The 11,628-nt window shown below is 46.8% G+C and overlaps 1 protein-coding gene across 1 annotated transcript; it reads right to left on the reverse strand.

Annotated features, from left to right (window-relative positions):
* Positions 1–9,320: 9,320 nt before the first annotated feature.
* On the reverse strand, positions 9,321–10,943 carry LOC147958932 (uncharacterized). The gene has a single exon (XM_087532372.1). It carries the CDS (start codon positions 10,941–10,943, stop codon positions 9,321–9,323), a length of 1,623 nt encoding a protein of 540 aa, XP_087388498.1.
* Positions 10,944–11,628: the final 685 nt, after the last annotated feature.

Below are 11,628 nucleotides of genomic sequence, written 5' to 3' on the forward strand. Positions count from 1 at the left end.
GGAAGCACCCCAGGGTGTCAGACGCACCCCTGACCCTCGTGGCCACCCTGTAAGGCGGTTGGTGCCCTTCTTTCGCCGCAAGAAAGATAATATCCAGATAGAGATCGTGTTAAAATTTCAGCCCAATCGGAGTTACGGATCTCCGGGAATATAAGAAACGGTGAAAGGGAAGAATCTGAGAACGCAAAAACAGAGAGAGACAGAGAGACAGATCGAATCTCGGAGGGGCTCTTGCCCCTCCCAAGCCATGGAGGCCATGGACCAGAGGGGAAACCCTTCTCCCATCTAGGGAGAAGGTCAAGAAAGAATAAGAAGGAGGGGGCTCTCTCCTCCTCGCTTCCGGTGGCACCAGAACGCTGCCGGGGGCCATCATCATCACTGCGATCTACACCAACACCTCCGCCATCTTCACCAACATCTCCATCACCTTCCCCCCTCTATCTACAGCGGTCCACTCTCCCGCAACCCACTGTACCCTCTACTTGAACATGGTGCTTTATGCTTCATATTATTATCCAATGATGTGTTGCCATCCTATGATGTCTGAGTAGATTTTCGTTGTCCTATCGGTGGTTGATGAATTGCTATGATTGATTTAATTTGCTTGTGTTTATGTTGCTGTCCTTTGGTGCCCATCATATGATTGCGCGCGTGGATCACACCCTAGGGTTAGTTGTATGTTGATAGGACTATGTATTGGAGGGCAAGAGTGACAGAAGCTTCAACCTAGCATAGAAATTGATGCATACAGGATTGAAGGGGGACCAATATATCTTAATGCTATGGTTGGGTTTTACCTTAATGAACATTAGTAGTTGCGGATGCTTGCTAATAGTTCCAATCATAAGTGCATAGAATTCCAAGTCAGGGATGGCATGCTAGCAGTGGCCTCTCCCACATAATACTTGCTATCGGTCTAGTAAAGTAGTCAATTGCTTAGGGGCAATTTCACAACTCCTACCACCACTTTTCTACACTCGCTATATTTACTTTGTTGTTTCTTTACTTAAACAGCCCCTACTTTTTATTTGCGTACTCTTTATTATCTTGCAAACCTATCCAACAACACCTACAAAGTACTTCTAGTTTCATACTTGTTCTAGGTAAAGCGAACGTCAAGCGTGCGTAGAGTTGTATCGGTGGTCGATAGAACTTGAGGGAATATTTTTTCTACCTTTAGCTCCTCGTTGGGTTCGACACTCTTACTTATCGAAAACTATTGCGATCCCTTATACTTGTGGGTTATCAAGACCTTTTTCTGGTGCCGTTGCCGGTGAGCAATAGCGTGGGGTGAATATTCTCGTGTGTGCTTGTTTGCTTTATCACTAAGTAATTTTTATTTGCTGTTCTTAGTTGTTCTTTATCTTTAGTTATGGATATGGAACACGAAATACCAAAAAAATTAGGTGTACTTGCTACTCATGGAGATCGGGTAACTCCTAAAACCCTCGATCCTCGTTATGTGAAAGATATTAAGTACTACTTTGATAATACTGAGAAAACCCCATTCAACTTTATAATGGGAGACACGTTGGATCAACGTGAATACTTTAGGGATTATCGTTTGACACAAAAAGGGAAACTATTATGGGATCAATTTATTATGTTGCGTTGGTATGCCTGGAGTCTATGCTTGAGATATGATTATATTTGTTGCTCTAGGATGAATTCTCCACACCTCCCATTTTCATGCAAATTTAATGATAATGAAACCTTGGCTTCTTATGCTAGAGGTATTTATGATTACTATGATGTGGAACAAATAGAAGAATTTGTTGCTTTTATGGGTGCTTATGAAATTGAATCTATGTTTAAAGACTTTGATGATATTGATGATGCTTGTTATAGATCTGAAAATTTGGCTATCCTCAAATATTGCTATGATAATTATGAATACAATTATGAAATTAATGCACTTATTAAGAAAGTCTCTGCTGTCCAAGAAGAGACTAATATTTTGCAGGAATCTATGGAAGAAGAAATTGATGAAACTGTGAGCTCATTGGATGAAAAAGATGATGAGGAGTGCGAAGAACAAAAGGAGGAAGAGCAGATTGATCACCCGTGCCCACCTTCTAATGAGAGTAACTCTTCAACTTATACATTGTTTAATTCCCCTTCGTGCTTACCGAAGGATGATTGCTATGATGACTGTTATGATCCCTATGATTCTTTTGAAATATCCCTTTTTGGTGATGCTTTTGGCCAAGATGCCAATATGAATTATGCTTATGGAGATGAACTTGCTATAGTTCCTTATGTTAAACATGAAATTGTTGCTATTGCACCCACACATGATAGTCCTATTATCTTTTTGAATTCTCCAAACTACACTATATCGGAGAAGTTTGCCCTTATTAAGGATTATATTGATGGGTTGCCTTTTACTGTTACACATGATGATTTCAATGAATATAATATGCATGTGCTTGCTGCTCCTACTTGCAATTATTATGAGAGAGGAACTATATGTCCACCTCTCTATGCTTCCCACATGATAAAATTGCAAGAAACTATTTATACTATGCACTGGCCTTTACTAGGTGTGCATGGATTGTTCTTTTATGACATGCCGGTGCATAGGAAGAGAGTTAGACTTTGTCATTACATGATATATGTTACCTTGTGCTCACCACTAAATTACAAATCATTGCTAATTAAAATTGGCTTTGATATACCTTGGGACCCTGGTGGATTCATTACTTGAGCACTATATGCCTAGCTTAATGGCTTTAAAGAAAGCGCTGCCAGGGAGACAACCCGGAAGTTTTAGAGAGTCATTTATTTCTGTTGTGTGCTTTTATAAAGTTTAAATAAAAATAATGTGCCAAGGTTTGCCTTTAGGATGTTTACATTTGCTTGATGGTTTGTATGGTGCAGGACAGAAACTTTAGCTGTAGTGCGCGATCTTACATTTTTAGCTGGAACGTCAAATGGTTTTGATTCTTTTAGAACTGTCTTCCTGTAATTTTTTTTTTATTTTTCCTAATTTTGGCAGAATTTTTCAAGTATCAGAAGTATGGTGAATGTTCAGATTGCTACAGACTGTTCTGTTTTAGACAGATTCTGTTTTTGATGCATAGTTTGCTTGTTTTGATGAAACTATCAATTTATATCAATGGATTAAGCCATGAAAAAGTTATATTACAGTAGACACAATGCAAAAACAAAATATGAATTGGTTTTCAATAGTACTTAGAGTAGTGATTTGCTTTATTATACTAACGGATCTTACCGAGTTTTCTGTTGAAGTTTTGTGTGGATGAAGTGTTCGATGATCGAGAAGGTCTCGATGTGAGAAGAAGGAAGAGAGGCAAGAGCTCAAGCTTGGGGATGCCCGAGGCACCCCAAGTAAATATTCAAGGAGACTCAAGCGTCTAAGCTTGGGGATGCCGGGAAGACATCCCCTCTTTCTTCAACAAGTATCGGTATGTTTTCGGATTCGTTTCGTTCATGCGATATGTGCAATCTTGGAGCGTCTTTTGCATTTAGTTTTCATTTTTCTTTTATGCACCATGCTGTTATGATATAGTCCTTGGTTGATTTATAGAATGCTCTTTGCACTTCACTTATATCTTTTGAGTATGGCTTTATAGAATGCTTCATGTGCTTCACTTATATCATTTGAAGTTTGGATTGCATGTTTCTCTTTACATAGACAACCGCCATTTGTAGAATGCTCTTTTGCTTCACTTATATTTGTTAGAGCACGGGCATATCTTTTTTAGAAAGAATTAAACTCTCTTGCTTCACTTATATCTATTTAGAGAGATGACAGGAATTGGTCATTCACATGGTTAGTCATAAAATCCTACATAAAACTTGTAGATCACTGAATATGATATGTTTGATTCCTTGCAATAGTTTTGCGATATAAAGATGGTGATATTAGAGTCATGCTAGTCGATTAATTGTGAAATTGAGAAATACTTGTGTTTAGGTTTGTGATTCCCGTAGCATGCATGTATGGTGAACCGTTATGTAACGAAGTCGGAGCATGATTTATTTATTGATTGTCTTCCTTATGAGTGGCGGTCGGGAACGAGCGATGGTCTTTTCCTACCAATCTATCCCCCTAGGAGCATGCGCGTAGTACTTTGTTTCGATGACTAATAGATTTTTGCAGTAAGTATGTGAGTTCTTTATGACTAATGTTGAGTCCATGGATTATACGCACTCTCACCCTTCCACCATTGCTAGCCTCTCTAGTACCGCGCAACTTTCGCCGGTACCATAAACCCACCATATACCTTCCTCAAAACAGCCACCATACCTACCTATTATGGCATTTCCATAGCCATTCCGAGATATATTGCCATGCAACTTCCATCATCATCATATACATGACTTGAGCATCATTGTCATATTGCTTTGCATGATCGTAAGATAGCTAGCATGATTTTTTCATGGCTTGTCCATTTTTTGATGTCATTGCTACACTAGATCATTGCACATCCTGGTACACCGCTGGAGGCATCCATATAGAGTCATATCTTTGTTCTAGTATCGAGTTGTAATATCGAGTTGTAAGTAAATAAAAGTGTGATGATCATCATTATTAGAGCATTGCCCCGGTGAGGAAAGGATGATGGAGACTATGATTCCCTCATAAGTCGGGATGAGACTCCGGACTTTACAAAAAAAAGAGGCCAAAGAAGCCCAAATAAAAAAAAGAGGCCAAAGAAGCCCACCAAAAAAATAAAAAATAAAAAATAAAAAATAAAAAAATAAAAAAAATGAGAGAAAAAGAGAGAAGGGGCAGTGCTACTATCCTTTTTCCACACTTGTGCTTCAAAGTAGCACCATGTTCCTCATATAGAGAGTCTCTTGAGTTATCACTTTCATATACTAGTGGGAATTTTCATTATAGAACTTGGCTTGTATCTTCCGATGATGGGCTTCCTCAAATGCCCGAGGTCTTCATGAGCAAGCAAGTTGGATGCACACCCACTTAGTTTCAGTTAGAGCTTTCATACACTTATAGCTCTAGTGCATCCGTTGCATGGCAATCCCTACTCACTCACATTGATATCTATTGATGGGCATCTCCATAGCCCGTTGATACGCCTAGTTGATGTGAGACTATCTTCTCCTTTTTGTCTTCTCCACCATCATATTCTATTCCACCTATAGTGCTATGTCCATGGCTCACGCTCATGTATTGCGTGAAAGTTGAAAAGGTTTGAGAACGTCAAAAGTATGAAACAATTGCTTGGCTTGTCATCGGGGTTGTGCATGATGTGAATATTTTGTGTGGTGAAGATGGAGCATAGGGATGGCAATGGGGATAATCCCCTATGGGGATACCCAGAACATCCCCATCCCCATCTATTTCCTATCATCCCATCCCCATCCCCGTTTACATGACTGGGGATGAAATTTCCCCATACCCATGCCCCACTGGGGAACGGGGCCCCATTAGGGTCCCCATCCCCATAAACAAATACTCATATACATAATATGACACCCTATGATCAACATACATACATGGTGTTGTCCTTGTCCTGCTAATGCCTATCTAGGTCGTATTGACTTCTTGGTCATGGTGGCAGCCGAGGTGATGATGTGAGATAGGTTTGAGGTTTTTTAGAGCCTTTTTGTTTTTGCAAGTTTGTTTGTGAATATTTTAAGGTTGACCGTAGTATCACAGTTACTAACCAGGTCCCCGATGGGTATTGGGTCTGGGGAATAGGATATCATCTCCATCCCCGTTGTACCCTATGGGGAATAAAATAGTTTGGTAAATATCCCCATGGGGATGTTTTTCGCCCATCCCCACCCCCTAATAGATGAAATCCCCACGAGTTTGGCGTGTATGGGGCCCCGTTGCCATCCCTAATGGAGCATAGCCAGACTATATGATTTTGTAGGGATAACCTTCTTTGGCCATGTTATTTTAAAAGACATGATTGCTTTATTAGTAGGCTTGAAGTATTATTGTTTTTATGTCAAATGATAGACTATTGCTTTGAATCATTCGTGTCTTAATATCCATGCCATGATTAGATTACATGATCAAGATTATGCTAGGTAGCATTCCACATCAAAAAATATCTTTTTATCATTTACCTACTCGAGGACGAGCAGGAATTAAGCTTGGGGATGCTGATACGTCTCCATCGTATCTATAATTTTTGATTGTTCCATGCCGATATCTACAACTTTCATATACTTTTGGCAACTTTTTATACTATTTTTGGGACTAACATATTGATCCAGTGCCCAGTGCCAGTTCCTATTTGTTGCATGTTTTTTGTTTCGCAGAATATCCATATCAAACGGAGTCCAAACGGAATAAAAACTGACGGAGATTTTTTTGGAATATATATGATTTGGGGAAGAAGAATCCACGCGAGACGATGCTTGAGGGGTCCATGAGGTAGGGGGCGCGCCCCAGGGTGTCAGGCGCGGCCCGGACCCTCGTGGTCACCCTGTAAGGCGGTTGGTGCCCTTCTTTCGCTGCAAGAAAGCTAATATCCGGATAGATATCGTGTTAAAATTTCAGCCCAATCGGAGTTACGGATCTCCGGGAATATAAGAAACGGTGAAAGGGAAGAATCTGAGAACGCAAAAACAGAGAGAGACAGAGAGACAGATCCAATCTTGGAGGGGCTCTCGCCCCTCCCACGCCATGGAGGCCATGGACCAGAGGGGAAACCCTTCTCCCATCTAGGGAGAAGGTCAAGGAAGAAGAAGAAGGAGGGGGCTCTCTCCCCCTTGCTTCCGGTGGCGCCGGAACGCCGCCGGGGGGCCATCATCATCACTGCGATCTACACCAACACCTCCGCCATCTTCACCAACATCTCCATCACCTTCCCCCCTCTATCTACAGCGGTCCACTCTCCCATAACCCACTGTACCCTCTACTTGAACATGGTGCTTTATGCTTCATATTATTATCCAATGATGTGTTGCCATCCTATGATGTCTGAGTAGATTTTCGTTGTCCTATCGGTGGTTGATGAATTGCTATGATTGATTTAATTTGCTTGTGGTTATGTTGCTGTCCTTTGGTGCCCATCATATGATTGCGCGTGTGGATCACACCCTAGGGTTAGTTGTATGTTGATAGGACTATGTATTGGAGGGCAAGAGTGACAGAAGCTTCAACCTAGCATAGAAATTGATGCATACGGGATTGAAGGGGGACCAATATATCTTAATGCTATGGTTGGGTTTTACCTTAATGAACATTAGTAGTTGCGGATGCTTGCTAATAGTTCCAATCATAAATGCATAGAATTCCAAGTCAGGGATGACATGCTAGCAGTGGCCTCTCCCACATAATACTTGCTATCGGTCTAGTAAAGTAGTCAATTGCTTAGGGGCAATTTCATAACTCCTACCACCACTTTTCCACACTCGCTATATTTACTTTGTTGTTTCTTTACTTAAATAGCCCCTACTTTTTATTTTCGTACTCTTTATTATCTTGCAAACCTATCCAACAACACCTACAAAGTACTTCTAGTTTCATACTTGTTCTAGGTAAAGCGAACGTCAAGCGTGCGTAGAGTTGTATCGGTGGTCGATAGAACTTGAGGGAATATTTTTTCTACCTTTAGCTCCTCGTTGGGTTCGACACTCTTACTTATCAAAAACTGTTGCGATCCCCTATACTTGTGGGTTATCACGCGACCCGGCGCTGGGGATGCTTGAGGCTGCCCTGTTTATCTCAATAGAAATTTCTGTTAGGTAGCAGGTCCACCCACCCACTAGGGGTTTTTGGGTGTAATGAACTTTGGCCTTGGGCCTATTTTAAATTTGTGATGTATACATTTCGTGAATGTTTGCACCTTTGCTTTTTGTCTTTTGAGTCGTTTTCTTGCGACCTTCCCCTCTTGGGCCTCCCTCCCGCGAGTCTGACGGTCGAGGCTCCGGTCCGTGATAAGGAGTTCGGCCATTGAGAGGGGTGCGTGGTACTTAGGAGTTTGAAACATTGAGCGTGAGCGAAACACCCACTGGGCCGGCTAGCGGCAATCCGGCGAAGCCGGTTGGCGAGCAACCGGTCGTGCGGCAACTTGAAGTGTCGGGGCCGGGTTGGGCAGTCTGGCGGTCCTTGACTTAGTATTCGTGATGCGTTGGTGCTTTGGCCCATTTTGCTTGCCGGCCGATAGCCGAAGCCGGTTCTGTGGCCTAGGGCGAAGTGGAGGACCGTGGTGACCTCAACGCGCCAAGAAGTGCTAAGGAAGGCGGCGGGTGGTGACCAAGCTGGCAAGCCCCTGAGCCCCCAGGTCGAGCAAGTCGAACCGGTGGTGGGGTTGGTTTAAGAGAAGAAAATGCACAAGTGCGGGAGACACAATAGCTTGGTCGGGAAGGGCATCCCCCGAGTGTCGTTCGGGGACTCCATAGTTTTCATATGATTACAAAAGACAGCGATACATATGTGCACACGGCTAACTGTAAAACGGGCGGATGAGTGCTGCGTTCCACAGCCGGATTGTTTCTTCACCAGCGGTGTCTCTCTTGCGCTTGTTTGACTTGCAGGCATCAATGAGGTAGCAGGCGTTGCAGTCGCACAAGGCCTTGCTGATGATGAAGGGGCATTCCCATGGGGGAGACAGCTTGTGCTGGCCGGCTTGCTGCTGGACGAGTCAGAGGACGAGGTCTCCCTCACGAAATGCGAGGGGCTTGATCTTCTTGCTGTGGTAGTGCCTCAAGCCTTCCTGGTAGATGGCCGACCGGCTAAGTGCCAAGAGGCGTGCTTCTTCGAGTAGGTAGACGTCGTCTTCACGGGCTTCTTTGGCTTGAGCTTTAGTGTACATCGCGAAGCGCGGCGAGTCGAACTCGACGTCGGTCGGTATTACGACTTCAGCTCCATAGACGAGGAAGAATGGGGTGAACCTGGTCGAATGGTTTGGCATGGTGCGGAGGCTCCAGAGGACCGCTGTCAACTCGTCGAGCCAGCTGCCTGGCGAGCGGATGACCGGCTCGACAAGTCGCGGCTTGATGCCGGATAGGATGAGACCGTTGGCCCTCTCGACCTGTCCATTGGACTGTGGGTGTTCCACAGAAGCCAGGTCGAGGCGGATACCGGGGACAGAGAAGTATTGCGCCAGCGCACCCTTCGCGAAGTTGGTGCCGTTGTCCGTGATGATGTTGTTCGGCATGCCGTAGCGCACCGCGATGTCTTTGACGAATCGGGTGGCTGTTGGCCCGTCCAGCTTCTTGATCGGCCTTGCTTCGATCCACTTGGTGAACTTGTCCATCGCCACCAGCAAATGCGTTATGCCACCTCAGGCGGTCTTGAAGGCCCCCACCATGTCGAGTCCCTAGACCGCGAAAGGCCAGGCGATCAGGATCCAAAGTGCCGAGGATGGCTAGTGGTTGTGCTTGCTGAAGCGCTGGCATCCCTCACACTTGAGGACAAGCGACTCGGCATCTTGGAGGGTCGTAGGCCAGTAGAAACCATGGCGAAAAGCCTTGGCTACCAAGGACCTTGAGGCGGCATGGTGCCCGCACTTGCCCTGGTGTATGTCGAGGAGGATCTCAATGCCCTTGTCTAGCTCGACGTAGCACTGAAACACGCCGGTGGAGTTACGCTTGACGAGCTCGTTGTTGATGATGCTATAGGCGGATGCCCGGCGCTGCACTTGCCGGGCCTCAGTCTCATCCATGGGGAGAACCCCGTTCTCCAGAAACTCTGATATGGGTAGGGCCCACGATGGAGCCGTCACTACGGCGAAGACGACCACCAAGGCGGGTTCCGGCGCAACGGCCTCTGAGCTGGAGGCAGCAGCCCCTGGGTCGGGGATGGCGGCGACCGTGTCGAGGATGACGACAGCCAGGTCGAGGATGACGGGGCCCAGGTTGATGGCTGCAGCCCCCGAGACAGGTCCAGCAGTCTCTGGGCTGGGTTGGGCAGCCCCCGGGCCGGGATCGACAGTCCCCGAGCCGGGTTCGCCAGCCCCCGGGCCGGGTTGAGGCGCGCCCGGGATCTCCGGAATGAAGATGGACTCGGAGTCCGGGGACGGGTTGATGGACGGCTTGTGTAGGTGCTCGAGGGAGACGTCGGACGGGACGGACTGCCGGGACAAGGCGATCTTGGTGAGCGTGTCGGCGGCCTCATTTTCCACACGCGGAACATGGAGGAATTCACAGCCTACAGAAAAACCAGACAGCTTTTGGACGAGGAAGCGATAGCTTGCCATGTTGGAGTCGCGGGCATCCCACTCGCCAGAGCACTGGTGCACCACCAAATCCGAGTCGCCATAGCATAGTATGCGCCGGATACCGAGTTCCTTGGCAAGCCAGAGGCCATGCACAAGGGCTTCGTACTCGGCGACGTTGTTGGAGGCCGCGAAGTGGATCTGGAGTGCGTACCGAAGATGGTCGCCCTTCGGGGAGGATAGCACGATGACGGCCCATAGGCCGAGGCACATCTTGGAGCCGTTGAAGTGCATGCGCCAGTGCGTCGAATCCAGCGGGGGTGGCAGGTACTGGGTCTCGGTCCAGTCGACGAGGAAGTCGGCCAGAGCTTGGGACTTGATCATTGTGCGGGGCTCGTAGAGGATGGTGTGGCCGACTAGCTCGAGTGCCCACTTGGCAACCCGGCCAGAAGCGTCCCGGCACCCGATGATCTCGCCGAGGGGGGCCATGCTCACCATGGTAACAATGTGCTCTTGGAAATATTGCTTCAACTTCTTGGCAGTGAAGTACACTCCATAACACATCTTCTGGTAGTGTGGGTAATTCTGCTTGGAGGCGGAGAGCACCTCGCTCAGGTAGTAGACCGAGCGCTGGACGGCTTGGATATTGCCCCTCTCCGGTCGCTCGACCACAATCACTGTGCTGACCGACCGCGAGGTGGCGGCAATGTAGAGCAACAACAGCTCCTTCTCAGCTGGTGCGGCCAGGACGGGTGCGGTGGAGAGCATGTGCTTGAGGTTCCAGAAAGCTTCATCTGCCTGGTCGCTCCATTCGAACGGCGTCGTCTTCTTCATCAGCTGATACAGGGGCAAGGCCCTCTCGCCCAGCCGGCCGAGAAACCGGCTGACTGACGCCAAGAAACCGGTGAACTTCTAGACATCACGCAACCGAGCCGGCTTGCACATGCGCTCGATGGCCTTGATCTTCTCCGGGTTTGCCTCAATGTCGTGCTTCAAGACGAGGAAGCCGAGTAGCTTTCCGGCTGGGACACCGAAAACGCATTTCTTCGGGTTGCGCTTGACTTGGTACTCGCGCAGGTTGGCGAATGTTTCCTTCAGGTCATCGAGTAGCGTGAGGTGCTGCTTGGTCTTGACCACGATGTCATCCACGTAAATGTGGATGTTGCGGCCGAGTTGCGGCAACAAGCATTTCTCCATGCAGCGCTGGAAGGTGGCGCCGGCGTTCTTCAGGCCAAATGACATGGTGATGTAGCAATACACCCCAAAGGCCCTGATGAAGGACGTCTTCAAGGCATCATCTGGTTCCAGCATTATCTGGTGATAGCCGGAGTAAGCATCCAGGAAGGATAGGAGCTCACAGCCGGCGTTAGAGTCGATGAGTTGATCGATCTGCGGGAGGGCGAATGGATCCTTGGGGCAGGCCTTGTTCAGGCTGGTGTAGTCGATACACATGCGCCAGGTCTTGTTCTTCTTCAGGACGAGGACTGGGTTGGCCAACCACTTGGGGTGAAACACTTCC

Source organism: Triticum urartu, chromosome 7A (assembly GCF_056163025.1).
Source record: "Triticum urartu cultivar PI428250 chromosome 7A, HENAU_Tu73, whole genome shotgun sequence".
In the NCBI taxonomy this organism is placed as follows: Eukaryota; Viridiplantae; Streptophyta; class Magnoliopsida; order Poales; family Poaceae; genus Triticum; species Triticum urartu.

Excerpts from the sequence above, each read along its gene's own strand:
- LOC147958932 (XM_087532372.1), bottom strand. The coding sequence starts at position 10,943 with ATGAAGAAGACGACGCCGTTCGAATGGAGCGACCAGGCAGATGAAGCT.